The sequence below is a fragment of the Lathamus discolor genome, chromosome 8 (genome assembly GCF_037157495.1).
Source record: "Lathamus discolor isolate bLatDis1 chromosome 8, bLatDis1.hap1, whole genome shotgun sequence".
Lineage (NCBI taxonomy): Eukaryota > Metazoa > Chordata > Aves > Psittaciformes > Psittacidae > Lathamus > Lathamus discolor.
The window spans coordinates 3,313,218-3,329,353 of NC_088891.1; the positions used below are offsets into that span (position 1 = coordinate 3,313,218).

General features: G+C 48.2%; 1 protein-coding gene across 1 annotated transcript in view; it reads left to right on the forward strand.

Moving 5' to 3' along the window:
• IGDCC3 (immunoglobulin superfamily DCC subclass member 3) overlaps window positions 1-16,136 on the forward strand; it is a 96,596-nt gene that overhangs the window by 57,742 nt on the left and 22,718 nt on the right. Inside the window, exons 4-6 of the mRNA XM_065688208.1 lie at window positions 2,185-2,315; window positions 7,660-7,797; window positions 13,514-13,672. Of these exons, the coding sequence (XP_065544280.1) occupies window positions 2,185-2,315; window positions 7,660-7,797; window positions 13,514-13,672 (428 nt within the window). The remainder of the gene's footprint in view (window positions 1-2,184; window positions 2,316-7,659; window positions 7,798-13,513; window positions 13,673-16,136) is intronic.

Here is a 16,136-nt window from a genome sequence, read left to right on the forward strand (position 1 = left end):
ACCTTTGGCATCCACCATCCCTCTGTGGCTCCATTTTATGCAACCCTTCCCAAGCCAGATCCATGACTTAGGGTCTTTTATGTGGGTCCTGAACTCTTACAAGCGCTGAATTACACCATGGCTGCTTGACTTCCCTTCCCAGGTGGAGTCCCCTGTGTATGATGGCAGCGGAGCTCTGCAGAGAGCATCTCACAGGGCATTGGGCTGCCGTTTCCCAATGTAATCCTCGTATGGAAAACCCCACTGCCCCCCCGCTTCCCCAGGCTAGAGCCGGGGCGGCACGTCCTCGCTTCCTGTGTTTGACAGGCTGCTCCCTGCGTGTCGGAAACATCCCTCATCAGAGGGATTGATCGTCAGAGGTTTGATCCTGCGAGCAGCAGTGGGAGCCGGCAGCAGGCAGCTGGCAGGAAACGTGTGCTCCGTGCCGGCGGTCCCAGCTGCGACTCGGGAGCTGCACAACCGATGGTAGGAGACAATCGGTCGCAGCACACCTCCATCGCGGATCGATGTCCGTGCATTGGGAATAGGTGAAACCAGGAAGCTGTAAATATTTTCCTGAAAGCCTCTATTCTTAAAACTGTCAGTTCTGCAGCAGAACGTGGTTGGGTTCTTTGGAGGCAGGAGAAAACATGAGGGCTGGAACAATGCGTGACCTTTTCGGTGTTGTGGTGAACTTACAGTAGAAGGACCCAAGAGGCCCGATGCTGCCATGGCAAACTGCAACTGTCAGGTTTTGTTTTTCCTCGTGTTTTTCATCTGAGCTTTTTTTAGCCCGGCGCAGGGTTGGTTTGTCAAACTTGATCTCCTCTGAAGGCTTCTTACTCAGACAGCTTCTAATCTGGGGATGTGGTTGAGCAGGGCAACTGGTCCGTGGTGGTATCAGCTGGTGTAAGAGCTGCAGAACTGGGCCTGACACCTTATGTGCATCCCAGTGAGATGGTGCAGGACAGGTGAAGTTCCCTTGAAGCCCTTCATGCATTATTGCTCCTTTCCACTCGAGCCCATGGTCACAGGTGTGGATATAGTCAGAGGTGTGAATGTGACCAGGGCTTCTTTCTCCAAGGCTGAGGAGCCCCAGGACTGAGGAGCCGAGACTTTTCTCCAACCCAGAGGGCCTCAAGTTGTGCTCATCCCCCTTGCTTCTCCTCCAGGGCAGGGAGCTTGCCCAGGCCCTAGAGGACATGGACTGGGAGCAGTTTCCCTACATTCAGTGTCCTGATTTTGAACAGATTTAGCTTCCTGTAGGAGTAAAGTTACTGGGGAAGGTTTTTATTGTCAGCTCAGTAGATGAATCTGTGACACCAGTGGGCCTGGATGATGAGGGTTGCTTCTCTAACTGAATTGGATTTCTGCATTAATCACGCTTGGTGCATTTCTGTGTATAAAGTGTATATAAATTTGTGTGCCGAATCTTGCACTTGAAGGCTTTGAAGGCAGAATAATAGCTTTGGAATTGAATCTTCTAATGCTGTGGGCAGATTGTTAACAAAAATGAAGGCTTCTTGTGGTATAATTCATCCAAAACAATGGGCATTTTAAAGTCCCAGAGAGATTGCAATCAACTTGGGGACGTTTCAAGCTGATTGCTGTCACGCTGCTTCCGACACCGAGCCGCGCGTTCGGAACCCAGCGCAGGGTTATAGGCACTTAACCATATGCTGATAGGGAGAAAGATGTTCTTCATCTTCCAGACGGAAATGGATTATTAACTCATCACACTGTATTGACTTGCCACCAGCCAACTTAAACACACGGTTGCCAAGCAACCTGTAATGTATGGATACATATATGTGTGTATGCATGCATGATTTAAATATACCTATGGTTTAGATACAGAAAATATTTATTGATATTTGTGTGTGCCCACTCAATAACTATTTTAAACTCACCTTTCCATGCATTTGAGGTTCTAAGATTATAGGGATTTGACTCCCGGGCCAGGTTGGACAGGGCTTGGAGCAGCCTTGTCTAGTGGAAGGTGTCCCTGCCTGTGGCAAGGGTTGGAACTGGATGAGCTTTTGGGTCCCTTCCAACCCAAACCGGTCTGGGGTTCTGTGATTCTCTCATAAGGATGGGCTGCCGGGATGCAGGGAGCTAGCCTGCCTCACCTGCATGGCTGTGCAGCCTGCTGCCACATCACGTCCTGCTTCGCAAGGTTTTGGATGTGTTTTTCTCTTCCCACAGGTACACGCTGCTTCCCAAGGGAGTCCTCCAGATTACAGGACTGAGGGCAGAAGACAGTGGGATTTTTCACTGTGTTGCTACCAATATTGCTAATGTGAAGTTCAGCCGGGAGGCCAGGCTCACCGTGTCAGGTGAGTGCCAGTAAATGCTGTACTGACTTCTGCTGTTCTGGAGCAGGACATTTAAGATGGTTTCAGACTAATAGCACTGAGAAGTGTTCCTCTGTCCAGCCGTAACACTTTCCTTCTTCTGGATTGTTGTTGGTTCCTGCCAGATCAGCCCATTTGATAGCAGATAAATGTGTCTCTTTGCCTGTAAATCACTGCCAGTTTCTGAGTAGCAGGAGGAGGGTGAGAAAATGAGCTACAGCAGCTTTACATTAAATAAATTCTTTTGGAAATGTGCAATATTCATCATTTCCTTATGAGACCTGCCCACTCTGGAAGTAATTGCAGCACACAGGGTGATCAATTATTTATCTAATGAGGAAATTATGTTGTGCAGGCTGTTAGCATTGTATTGTGGCCAAAGCGGGCTCACCTTTCATTGGAAGATGAGAAGGAGAAGCCCTGAGCAACCCAGGCTGAATTTTGACTTGGTTCTCCATCCACATCTGAAGTTAGTGGCTGAAGCAGGTTTTCACTTCTGAAAGCTCCAGCTGAGGAAGTAACAGTGCCTTATGGTCTCCTGTCCAAAATCATGGCCAAAACCACACACTTGCTGTTTGGTTTCACTCTGCCAGAGGTAGGATGTGATGAAGCTATAAGGGCAAACCAAAGCAACCCATATCCACGCTTTGCATGTGCTCAAGTCTGGCCTGCTGGTGAATGCACACAAAATGTCATGTGGAAGTGGTGACCTTGGGCACAGAGAAGGAAGGATTGAGGTGCAAACATTACCATGTTTCCATACCCACTGACCTACCCACTGACTGTCCGCTGGTAGCTGTCTGTGTGGGACCCAAGCTGATCTCTTGGAGCCCCTTCAAGCAATAACTCCTCAGCCAGTTTCTAAAGCTGGTGTTAGATTGTCACCTTGTAGTTGCATTCTTCATTTGTCAGTGGTTTTTATTTAAAACACTGTTAGCTTCACAAATCTCTCTTGATGCTTCAGTAGCTGCTCCTAGGATGAAGGAAGTGGGAAGTATTAAGTCAAATCCTCCAAGCCAAGCAGCCAGGAGTGAATGACACCTTTGTGTTCTCTTAGAGAAATACCCTTGATATGTTCAACCTCCTTGTATGAAAACAGGGTAGCTTGCTTGTCCTGGACTTCAGACATCTATGGGTTACCTTCAGAGAAGATGAGTGCCAAAGAAGTAGACACCAAAGGGTCTTTCTCCCTGGGCTGTGATTCTCCTGTCCATCAGATACACAGAATTGCTGGTACCCAGTGGCTGGAGGCTTCCCAGCATACACTCATATCTCACAGCCTGCCTGCACCCTCCAAAATGACTGCCTGGCCAGTGGTTTGGAGTAAGAGACTAAACACTTGTACCAAGCGTCAGATTAACCTCTACCAGCTGTAAAAAGGCAGCGTGTGTGAAATAGGGTGAAGCTGAGGAAAGAGTGATGCTGTGTATGTCAACTCTGATGGGGAAAGAAAGCAGGTTAACTGGTTCTGAAAGACCTGGGAGGTTTTTGGTGCTTGTTGCTAATCTGTTTTCTTGATCTATGTGAGCAGTAGCCCATGTAAAGAGAAGAAAGAACAGTAAATTATCAACGTGGTGAAGTTCTCTGTGTCAGTTTATTGGTCTGAGTTATTATTCCTCACAGGGCAGAAAGTGCTCGTTGTTCTCATCTGACCATCCCTCATTTCACATGGATATTTTCCAGGTTTCCTGTCTGTGAAACATTTGTGGTTTTCCTCTTTCCTTAAAGCAGTCGGATGATGAATATGGGCGCCGTGTGTAAGTGTCTGTTGAAGGGCTTGGACTGTGCTTCAGTGCCTGCATGTCAGCAGGGCTGCCGTAATGGGATGTTTGCATGCTCTCAGCCCATGGAAAACCCATTGCACTGGGTTAAGCCTCGGTGAAGGTTTATGCTCTGTGGTGTTTGCTAAAAGCACACAAATATCCGTTAGAGCAGGACAGCAGGTATGTGCTAGCATATTAAGCCTAGACTTTGGCACACGAGCAGAGGCTATGGTGTGCTGCAGGCATTGCTTCAGTGGTGTGGGTGTTGTGTCAGTAAACACTGAACTAATGTGAGCGCTCTTGTGCACATGTCGTTAGGTATGATGGGTTAAGTGGTAATCTTGCAGATCTTTCCATCACCTCCCTCTCATGTAGAGGGGTAAAGGGAATGGTGCTTTCTGCTCTTCATTGGGGCAGGAGGCCTCCCTCGCTTCTTAACAGCAATTTCAGCCATTGCTTCACCCACAGAGAAGCACCAGATCTGCCTTGTGAGGGCTTCTGAGCCCTGGCTGGGGAAGGAGGAGGGAGAGAGAGGATGGAGGTGGGCTCTGGGAGCCTGTGTCCCGCAGGGACTAGAGAGGAAGAGGAGGGTGACTGCCCATGGGGGATGAAGGGGCCTGCTTGCAGCACTGTGCTTCCACTCCCAGCAGCAGTGGAGGGGCTGCTGGCAGCAAACAGCACGGATGTGTCTTCCAGTCCTCCTGATTGATTATTTTCAAGTGCCTGCTTAGCAAAGCTGCTCCCGAGGGGCCGCTGCCTCTCTGCTCTGACACCTTCCCAGCACGAGCTGCGCCTCTCTCTGCTGCTGTCCTTTTGATCAAGATCTAACAGCCTGTGCCGGCAGTGCTCCCATCCCTGCTAGAGTGCCTGTCACTGCTGACGGTGCCGGGGACCTCCCCATCCTCACTGCAACTGCTGCTGGCAGAGCCCCTGGGGACCACGCGCATCATTAGAGCCTTTTTCCCTTTCAAACTAAATCCTCCCCACCTTGCCCTGAACCCTGCTGTGCCGCAGCAGCACTCGCCTGCCACGAGTCCTTCGTCCTGTCACTCCTTCCTTCCTGACCCTGCATCAAAGAGCTGCTCCGGTTGGAGAAGAAAACCTCCTCCTCCCCAGTGGTTGGGCATGGTCAGCCCCTTTGCATGGCGCTGTGTCCGGTGGCCACATCGCTGCTGGGTCACCGTCCCTTCTGGCCCTGGAGCTGGCACCGCCGTGGCCATTGGGATTGGCAGGGTTGGAAATGCCACTTCCAGAGGTGGACAGGGTTTAGCCAAACACCCAAAAACCTGCATGCCTCTTTCAGACTCAGAATATAAATCGGAGTGGGCTTTTTTATATATTTGATGGTGAAAATAGTGTTTTCTACATTCTGCTTTGGTCTCAGCTCCCATTTACTGACATTCTCAGGTGACCTTGGACAATTCATTTCATTTCTGTGTCTTTTGAAATATTGAAATCACTCTGTAATACGATGATAATATCGTCTTATTCTAAGCGTGAACATTTAGTATTGTGATTTAGAACAATAAATCTACATGGGGTTTAAAGGCACTCCGAGGTACTGAGGGGGAAGGTATTGTTTTTCAGCTCTCTTGGGGTTAACCAGCCGGTCATATGAATTTATTGTGCATTCTGGTCCTCATAAAAAAATCTGCATTTTATGGCTTGCAGTGAAATGCATTTAGTGAGAGCCTCAGCTCCTAAGTCACACTGACACGGTGATTTTTCTTGGATTTTGCCCATTTAGACACAACCTCACAGTCATTTTATCGCTCCCATTTAGCCCCTGTAAGGAACAGTTAACAAACGAGTCCCTCTGATGTGTGCTAGCCCTTGGACCATTGTGAAATCCCCTCACTAACACCCCAGCTTCAGCCCCTGAGCTGCTGTGAAAGGGTAACTCTAAAAAGGGCAGGAAGAAAGGACATTTCATCTTGGAGAGAAGCCTTTGCAGATAGTTTTTGGTGGATCGCTTCTCTTTAACAAGGGGTTTAGACATTGGAAAGTCCGTGTTCAGAGTCAGCGTGGGATGGCCCCAGCACAAAGCCCAACTCATGGCGTTGATGAGCTCCCCAGCCCTCCCCGTGCCCCTCTCCTGCTCGGGGGCAGGCGACCAGCCCAAGCGTTTCTCTCTGCAGGTGCACAGAGCATTTTTGCCAGCAGCAGCTGTCAGATTGTTGAAATTCCTTAAACACTGCTTGACCTCGGCATTTCTGGAGTGTAACCCAGATCTCGTTGGAAATAGGGAGAAACTAATGCAGAGATGGTCGGTGTTCGTGGTTGCTAATGGGGAGCTGAGAGCAGCTCCTTTTTTCCCTCCTCCCAGCAAATGGGAGTGAAGGCTGAAGGGATCTTTGGCTTAGGGACAGTCAGGATGGATGTGAGGAAGAAATTCTTTACAACGAGGGTGGTAAAATGCCGGAGCAGGTTTCTCAGAGAGGTGCTGGATGCACCATTCCTGGAGACATTCAAGGCCAGGCCAGATGTGGTTCTGGCAACCTGGTCTAGTTGAAGATGTCCCTGCTTATTGCAGGGGGGGTGGACTAGATGAGCTTTGAAGGTCCATTCAGACCCAAAACTCTTCTATGATAAGGCACTTTTTAGGGTCTCAGGAGATGCAGTTTCAGCTGTGGTATACCTGACACAGGAGGATGGTTTTGTCCTGTGGTCCCCTCCTGTCTGATGAAATGTGGTTTCTTTTCCTTGTCCTGTGCCTGCCTGGTCTCCAGAGTTCTTGCTCTAGGGCTTTATTGTATTATGGGTCTGCCCATCATCTTGTACAGTGGGTTCCATTCTTGGTTGCTGCCACTTGGTGCTACTATAGCACAAATAAACGATTAGTGATTGCATCCTGAGCAACGATTGTATGACGATTATAGCAGAACAAGGGGATGCATTCTCTCCCTGTACCCAATTACACCAGAGTGGGCCAGGACAGGGCTGCTGTAAAGGCAGGGCAATGATTACCCTGAGCTGCAGTTATGAGAGGAGTTTCCTTGAGTTTCCTCTAGAAAAGATCCTCACTGGGAGTCAGGGACTGGCATCTCCATCACTCTGTGTCCCAGGAAAGGGGTTTTGGAGCAAACGATCCCAGCAGCAAGAGAGGATATGAGCAGAGAGGCAGATTTAGGCATTGTGGACTGCATGGATTATTTTATGGCTTGACATGTTGAAAGGTAAAGCAACTCCTTCCTTTATTTGCATTCCTGCAAATGTCCTGCAGCTTGTGTCCTCCCTGTACACCATGTTTTGCCTGCTCATTTGCTCTCTGTAGTTCACAGCATGGTTCCTTCTTTATGCTGCCTATGTATGTGTGTTAACAGGGCTGCTTGTGGCTGGGTCTTTTGGCTGGGGGGTTTTCCCCAGGAATATCAGCACACTTGAAACACATTCAGTGTCACTGTCATGCAGACACTGTGCTCCTTTTGTTTCTTGTACCCCTCAGATTTAGTGAGGATTACACCAGCCGCATCATTTGTACCTAGAGGATGCACAAAGCCTTCAGTGTTTCCATTAAACAGGAGAGAATCAGATGCCTTTTAACAATGATGCTGTCCTTGCAGGCTCCCACTCCACCGTCTACAAGGACCCCATGATCCTGGTTGGCCCGGAGAACCTCACGCTGACGGTGCACCAGACTGCGGTGCTGGAGTGCATCGCAACCGGCAACCCCCGGCCCATTGTCTCCTGGAGCCGCCTAGGTAAGCCCAAGGAGACTGGGATTTCCTCCTCCTCTTCCTCTTCCCTGTTATCCTATGGGAAATAGATAGGTGCCACTGACTCTTTTATGCAACAGGTGATTCGCCTTTTCCCTTCTGATGGAAGTTAATTGTAGGCTTGAAGTGCTTTCTATCCTCATGTCTACACTTTGTTTTTCCTCTCTGCCAAGATGCTGTTTTCTCCTGTTAGCAGAGTGGGTTGGTTAAACCTGTTGATGTTGCATGAAAGGTGATAATTTTCTCTCTTCTCGACTGACAGCGTCTTCTTCAGCTGCATCAGAAACATCACCACTGTTGGCCTAGAGAAGCAAAGCACACACAGACACATCCTTCATGTAAAACAGACGTGAAAGAAACTTGCTGCCTCATCAGGGAGTTTGAAAAATGAGGGGACGAGGTGTTTAAAGTAGCATGTCTGAAGCTCTAGGAAACCCCATGGGTTCCATGATATTTTAGTCCGCATGGAAACCAGAGGCAGTGTCTGATTGCCTCATATGAGCAAGGAAGAGCAAAGTGCTGTGTTTCAGTCCAAAAGCAAGGGTTCTTGTAGGTTCTAACTTTGTGATAGTACCTTGGAAACTGTTTTGCTCACAGTGACATTTCCATTGCCCTACAGAAATCTGAGCAAAGAGCTGGTGGCTTTTGCTTTATCTTCTGGAGCTTGTAACTGCCTGTGCACACTATGGGGTTGGTTCAGTTAGGATTTCCCAAGCCCTTGTGGTCCATGAGGTCATGTCATTTTTGGGATGCTAATGTCCCCGAGTCCTTCAGTGTGGTTGTGAAGCACAAACAGGGGTAATCCTGTCTCCTGCTGCTGCGCTGTGGCTCTCCAAGGCTCAAGGTCCAGCTCACGGGAAGAGTGCCTTCCCATTCCAGAGCTGTCCATCAGGGGATAAAGACCACGTATCCGCATCCATCGCACTATTTTTCCGTGCTTGCCCTCCTGCTTGCTCCTCTGGTGGCTTGTAAAACCAGCTTGTGTCTGCCACTAACTGGTTATTTTTACTCCAGAGCCATAACAGTCAGATTGATGCTGGTTTAAAACTTCCCTGGGTCTGCTGTATCACTGGTTTGGATCTCTTGGATACAAGGCAGCTCTATGTTAGTGCTCAACTATAGTAAACTACTTTATAGTTGCCTTTAATTATAAGTGTTTATCACCTTCTTTGAAACACTTGTCTCTATAGAGCAGTGCAATAACGAAGATGCAAGAGCTTCGTGTGATATTTGGATGGTCTGAGCTCAGCATTGCCTTCCACCAAAAATAAACACCCTCTCCATGCTGCTTTGCAGCACAGCAGCACAATTAGAGCTACTGGGTGAGAAAGAGATCCCGTTATTTTCCCTCCCCTTCAGCAGGAATGTTTCCTGTCCAAAGCATCACAAGATCTTGTTTAGTATTGCACCGATCCTGACAGCAATGTACAGGCTCTCTGATGAGTTGCTGGGTTTGTCATCTCTTTGTAATTTCAGAAGCTCTTTCATGTCTCTGGGCCTGCGTGGTCAGGAGGAGGGAGAGGGGTTTACACTGGACAGGGACATCCCTGAGTATCTGTCATCTGTACATGTGGCTTCCTCCCTTGTAAAGGTCTTCTTCCTGCGGTTCCTCCTACAGAGCTGCTTTAGCTTAAATAACCACTGAATTTATTCAGCTTAGGAACCAAAACACTTTGAATCCACTCCCGGAAATAAAAAAGCCATGGGCACAAAGTCTTAGCCATGATTTAGCAATGGCCTGACTTGATTTACACAAAACCTAAAGTCAGTTATATGTGAACACCTTTCTTGCCTGGTCAAAATAAAGAAGAGATACGGCATGGCCACTGTGGCAGGTCCTTGCCCAGGGCATGCTGCTGGTTCAGAGTGTCTCTCTGAACCCCCGTGCTCACAGTTTTGACCTTGTGGCATTTCTTCTATCAGAAAGGAGTAAAAGAACACTTCTGCTTTCACAGCTTTCTGGTGCAGGGCAAAGCAAGCCATAAACAACATTTGCACTTTCTGCTTTGGCTTTGCTGAAGCCTGGCTGGTTTTCAGTGGGAAAGGCACCTATCTTTTGCTTGAAGGAAACCATTCAAATTCTAGGCCAGTTTTTGAGTGTCACCCAATCAATTTTGAATTTCATTTCCTTGGGAATATGTTGTAACCCCGACCACAAACAGAATTCCTGTGTCTCGCCGTGCATGAAATGTCAACATTCATTAGAGAGCAGGCTCTGAGAGAAATGTAAAATCATTAAGGGTTTGTTCAGGAAAGATAGGGCTTTTCCTTTCAGAGCTACACACTTCAGGCTTGGACCTGTATGTGTGCACAAATGAATATCCTGGGCACTTACTGCAAAGCCTTTTGAATGAATGACGATTTTAATGTATCCTTACCCTTTAACTGACAGGCCACTGAGCTGGCCTCCATAAAAGGTACCAAGGCAGAATAATAAACTATTTAGAGAGATAGAGAAAAGTGAGGCGAGAAAGAAAAGACAGTGATTATCTGATAGCGTTATACAGAAGTTGTCAGAAAGGGTCACACAATGGGAAGGAAATTACTAAAGAGGGAGCCATTCAAGAAGTAAACTATACAACAATTGTAGGAGCCAATTAATTGGTAACTTATTGGACACAGAAGCTTGTAATAGATGGCTGACTGGTTGACAGGAGCACCGTTGCTGTAAGTGTTTAGAAATAATAGAGTAAATTTCACCACTTCACACACTGAATAGTCAACTGTTGCAATGTACTCTAAATATGCTAATCCACAGTGCCCAGTGTCCGCTGGAGCAGGAGACCCATGTGTCTAAAAAGTGGAAGGCTACTATGGCACAATACAAAGAATTCACAAAAGACCTAAATGATCAACATTAGAAAGTTGTTACTTTCTTTCTACTTGCTGCTTACAAAAGAAAGGCGTTGGTGTTGTTGCATATTCATATCGCCTGGCACGTTTTAACGGGTCTCTGTAATTGGTGCTGCTGTGCCAATCACTCCCTTAGCGGGAGAATGGACTCCAGAAAGCATCCCATACACCTTGGAAAAGTAAATAATGCAGCTCCCAAACCACAGGCCTCTTTCATTCCAGCGGGGAGCCTGGAAGCCTCTTTTGTCCGTAGACAGAGCATCTTTAGGGAGCATCTCCCACTCGGAGAATGGTCTCCTTTATTAATCAGTTGTCTTCTGCTCTTCGCAACCGGTTGAACCTCTCTCTTCTGCCCTCATCAACTGAGGATCGACAGAGTGAATCTGTCAAACAATTGCACCCACACTGCCTTGTTTTCAGCCCTCAAATGTTCTGCTTTTGACTTCATAAAACGAAGTAGAATGTCATGTTAAATGAGCAGCAGTTTCCAGCCTGCGTGGGCCCTGAGAGCTTCAGGAACTGAGCAACAGTGCTTTTGCAGTCTCTCAGATCTTCTCCATAGAGAGGTGACTTGGTGATGGCAAGTGGTGCCAGGAAGAGAGGGTTTCAGGGTTCGGATCCCTTGACCAAGCCACTCCTCAGGCTTCCGTGTGAGGGAAACAGGGTTAAAATAAATAGCAACCTTCGCAAAGCAGGTGTGGGACATCAGCCCCTCTGCACAGCACTCCTGCAAAGTGCTGAGCTTTCAGGATGCAAGGCATTTCTTGTCTAAATGCTCTGTGTTATTTTTGTGCGTTGTCAGTGGTACTCAGTTGGGCTTGCTATTAGCTGAAGACCTTCTAACTGATCACAGGATGGTTTGGGTTGAGTGAGGTGCAGCAGAGTAAGAAGAATGGGGCAGGCTAGGAAAGGAGAGATACTTCTCTTAGAAGCCCTTTCAGCGCTCTTTGGGAGGAGGAGTGGAGTAAGAGGCGTACGGGGTGATCTGGCGGTGACCTTTGCTGGCTGTTAGAGGTGACCGCACTCTGGATCAGTGACACATCCCTCGAGGTTTCTGAGCTCGGAGAACTTTGTTCTTCAGGGAAGTGAAAGATGTTTGGCTGGCAGGAGACGTGTCTTCAGAGCACCACACCTCTAATTGGTAGCTGGGGCTAGAGAGATAACTAAGGACGTATCAGTGCTGGTATTTGGACTCAGTGGAGTGCCTGCTGCAGGCTGGGTCTTTGCATGCTTAAATTATGTAGCACGTTATAAATAATACACTAAAACTACTGACATTCAAGTCACATTTCTGTGGTATTCCTTAAGGCAAGGATGTGATGGAGCATCCAGGTGTGGCCACTTTGCATCTTTCCCTCATCCCGCCCATCTCGTGAGAGAGATTTGGTTTTTACACGTAAATATGGGCTTCCAAAAGGTCTAATTTAAAAGATGAAATCAACTTCAATTTGAATTTCATTCAGACCTCTTTACACTTCAGTTCAGATGATGTTTGAAGGGAATGGTTCCTTGTTATTGCTCATTAAATGTGGGACAGGTCATGTTTTACTGTCCTTTTTATGACTGAGCCATTTACTGCTGCAGTGACTTGGCCAGTTATGTGATCATTTAATCATTTAATGACATTGTTTTTCTCTCTCTAAAAGACCCGAGCATTTCTCTTTGCAATGCAAATAATGAAGTGGTCTGGCATTCCCTGCCTAATGAAGCAAGGAAAACTTGAAGTTTAAAAATTTCCTGGAAAACAGTATGTGAGGAGCATGGCAGGAGATACATTTGGGAAGTGCTTTGTAGCTTTCAGTCCGTGTTTTACTGGTGTTTCCTAGCAGGATGCTGCTGTTAATCCTAAATGGGATCCCTCACTTCTATGGTTTTGCAAGGCTTTGGTAGCGGGGGAGCTCTCTGCAGGGGTGGCTTCTGTGAGAAGTCTCATCCCTGGCAGTGCTCAAGGCCAGGTTGGACACAGGGGCTTGGAGCAAGCTGCTCCAGTGGAAGGGGTCCCTGCCCATGGCAGGGGTTGGAGCTGGATGAGTTTTAAGGTCCCTTCCAACCCAAACCTGCTTCTCCCATTCTGTAGGTTCTTCAAACTCCTTGATCAAAGGGAAGAGAAGGACTGAATTCCTGTTTTCCAACTGATGAAAGTGTGCTCCCCTTTACTGCTCCCCAGTAAAAGTACCCCCCTGCCCTGCCCCTCTGCTCAGACACCCTGACACATGCTAGCACTGATTTAGAGCTGCCTTTGTCAGGAGTGTCTTAAAACACAAATCAATGAAGCAATAAAAAGCAATAGCCTGATACTAATGAAACACATTGTAATTAGAGTTGGCTGGGAATTTTCCAGTAAAAAATAGGCTTTGTTGGGAAAAGGTGAATTCCCTGATACTAAACTATTTCACATTAAACGCTTCTGTTTTGAAGACCTTGTGCTGGAGCCCAGGCGTGGTTATTTGAAAACACTGGTCCTCTCCTTCCCAGAGCATCTCTGTTGGAAACAGGCTGTTGAGCTGGTTGCATCCCTGGGCAATCTGATACAAGAACCCAGACAGTAGCTCAGAGAGGCTGGTATGATTTAACTTGGTTTAACCACTCTAGTGAACAGTGTTCTTTGTCTTAATCTGAACACCTGGCTGAAAGCTTTCACATTTCCTGTGCTGGTACCTTGGTTTTGGGCAAAAACGTAAGTGAGGATCCTGGTTTTCTCCTGAAGACAGTTCTGCCAAGTGTCAGCTACAGCCCATTGACTTTACTTGGCAAACCCCAGTAACGGAGCATGGCAGCACTCCATTTGTGTGGAGAACCTCACACAAAGGTGCAGCGTGTGACTGTTATCCTTTTCCTCTTCTTTCAGATGGCCGCCCCATTGGCGTGGAGGGGATCCAGGTGCTGGGCACAGGAAATCTGATGATCTCGGACCTCACCGTGCAGCATTCCGGCATCTACGTGTGCGCTGCCAACAAACCCGGCACGCGGGTGCGAAGGACCGCGCAGGGCAGCCTCGTTGTACAAGGTGAGCAAACCTGGGGCTTGCAGAGTGGGGATGCTCACACTGGTGGGTAGCAACCAGGTGTCATTCAGCTGAGGCCTCAGCTGCATGGGTGCAATGGCTTTCCATCCCACCACAGCCATTTATTTGGCATAGCACACCCGCTGTTACCTGTTATCGTACTTGTACATCTCAGCAGAAAGCTCAGAGTGACTTAATCAGCCAAAGTCATCACTCACCCCCGCGTGGTCCTTAGTAATATGGGGACACGAGCACTGTTCTCATATTGGACATCTCAGAATGCTAGATATCTCTCATGCAGTGATACCCGGGAGTACATATCACTCATATAAAGTGTTGCTTTCCAACTGAAATGGCACCAGCAAGTCTAAAGCTATTTCCAAAGAGTCAGTGAGACTGTTTCCTTTAGCAGTTGACACTGTTTGAGCCCCTTGCCGTGACACGAGTAAAGCATCCTTTGGGCACCATCCCCAAGAGATGCAGGTTGCTCCTCTTCCTCACAGCAACTGTCCTGAGATACCACTTGTAAAGGGTGGGTCAGCCCAGAGTAGAGATCAGCACTCAAGAAACCAAACAAATCCACTCCACATGCTCTGTGGACCAGTCTCCATGGTGAGGGGAGCCAGGCAAGTATTTCAGAAGGCAAACCCAGCTGGCAGCATGCTCTGAATGGCAGTAATCCGCCCTGATTACAGGCACTCACCTCCTCTTCATGCTAGTCCACTTAAAGCATCTCATGCTCTCATCAGTTCACTCATTAACTATTGCCTGATGATATCCTGAATCTAAAATTACACACCTCCTGCCGGAGTGAACTAATTGAACCTTTCATGCTGGTGATGGGGAAAGTGCCCTGCTCCAGCCCTGATGCTCACCTGACAGGTCTCGGGAGTCACTGGCATTGCAGTGCTCATGCAGCAGCCATGGGCCCTGAGTGCTGGCTTCCTTCTTCCCCTTTGCCGTGGGAGCAGCAAGGAACAGTGCTCCTATAGGGCTGCTCATGCCTCCTGAGTCCCAGGTGCTGATCAGACATGAGGGGAGGTGAAAGCTCCCTGTTTCTTCTGCTGTTGGATTTCTGGGTGAGCAATGCAACAAGGGGGACTCCCAGCTGGCTGGGGGTGGGCAGACCCGAGGGTGTTATTAAGCAACACCAGCCCAAGCATTAGGAGCAACCTCGCTGTACTGATACAAACCCTTTAGAGCTGCTGCAGAAGAGCTCTGCATGTGGCAGAGAGCTACTAAACCCGAATGCTGAGCTGATGTCCAGGAGGCAGGCAGGCAGAACCAAAAGAAATTACTAGGAAAATGTATGAAGTCATAAAAATACAATTATTGAACACTGTTGACTGCTTCTGTTCACAATTGGATGAGAGGGGAAAAGGTAGCACGACTTCTCATTGCTGCAGATGGGCAGCTTTTAGTCTCATTGATGATTTAAACACCAGCTCCTGAGCAGCTGGTCTAGTGCTGGAGTTCATCTGGGGTAGAATTACTGTGGGAATCAAGGTGAGAGTTTGTCCCTGAAATGGTCCTCACGGGGCCATTGGAGCCCAGCCCTGCTGGGGAAGGGGGATACTCCTGTGTTCAGCAGGAGTGTGCATCCTTGGTGTAGCCTTTAGACATGAGCTGGAGCATCCAGGACCCCAACCTGTGTTGGCCATCTGTAAAATGCTCTGTTCTTCAGGGGGTTGTTGTACCCCAGGGAAGCTGGCCAGACCCTGGCCAGGCAGCTGAGCTCATCCCAGGTTTGCTCACCCTCCCTTCGGAAGCAGTTTTTCCTTCCTCTGAATCTCATTTTGGCTGAATTTTCCAGCTGAGAGGTACAAATGATTGCTGCTAGGTTTGTCTGGGAAGAAAACAGCAATAATGACTGACATGGGAGACTGTGGGTTTTATCTTTGTCAAGATGTCAGCGATGCAAATTACATCCGTAAGGAGAATAAAAGCAAAGAGCTGGCTATCAAAAGCCTGGTTGGAGAGGAAGTTAGCACAGGGCTAGGACAATACAGCGTCCTCAAAGCACGCCAGGCCAGGTACTTGCTGCCTTTATGCAGAGGCCCTTGAAGTGCCTGAAGGCACAAATTAACTTACCCCGTCATCTTTTGAAGGAGGCACGTTTTATAGGTGGGAAACAGGGGGAGAAAGGGCCATGTTTCCTGTTGTAAGGCAAGGAGTTAGCGGGAGGCTGGGACCAGAGACCACCTCCTCCCTCCTGCTGCCAGCGGTGCTCTTGTCCCCATCAGAGCAGCCGCCTGGGCAGTGGTGCCCTGGCACAGGGCTCTGCTCTTGCTCTGGCATTAACGTCCTTTCCCATTGCAAGCTCTCCTTCAGATCATCTAACACCATCTTATTATCTTCCTGGGAATTCCTCCTCCCTTCAGAGGAGAAGGCGTCAATCCCCCACTCGCTCCCTCCCTCCCTGCCCTCCCCTGGCCATTTAGGCTCCTTTGATCTCTTTTGTAAGGTT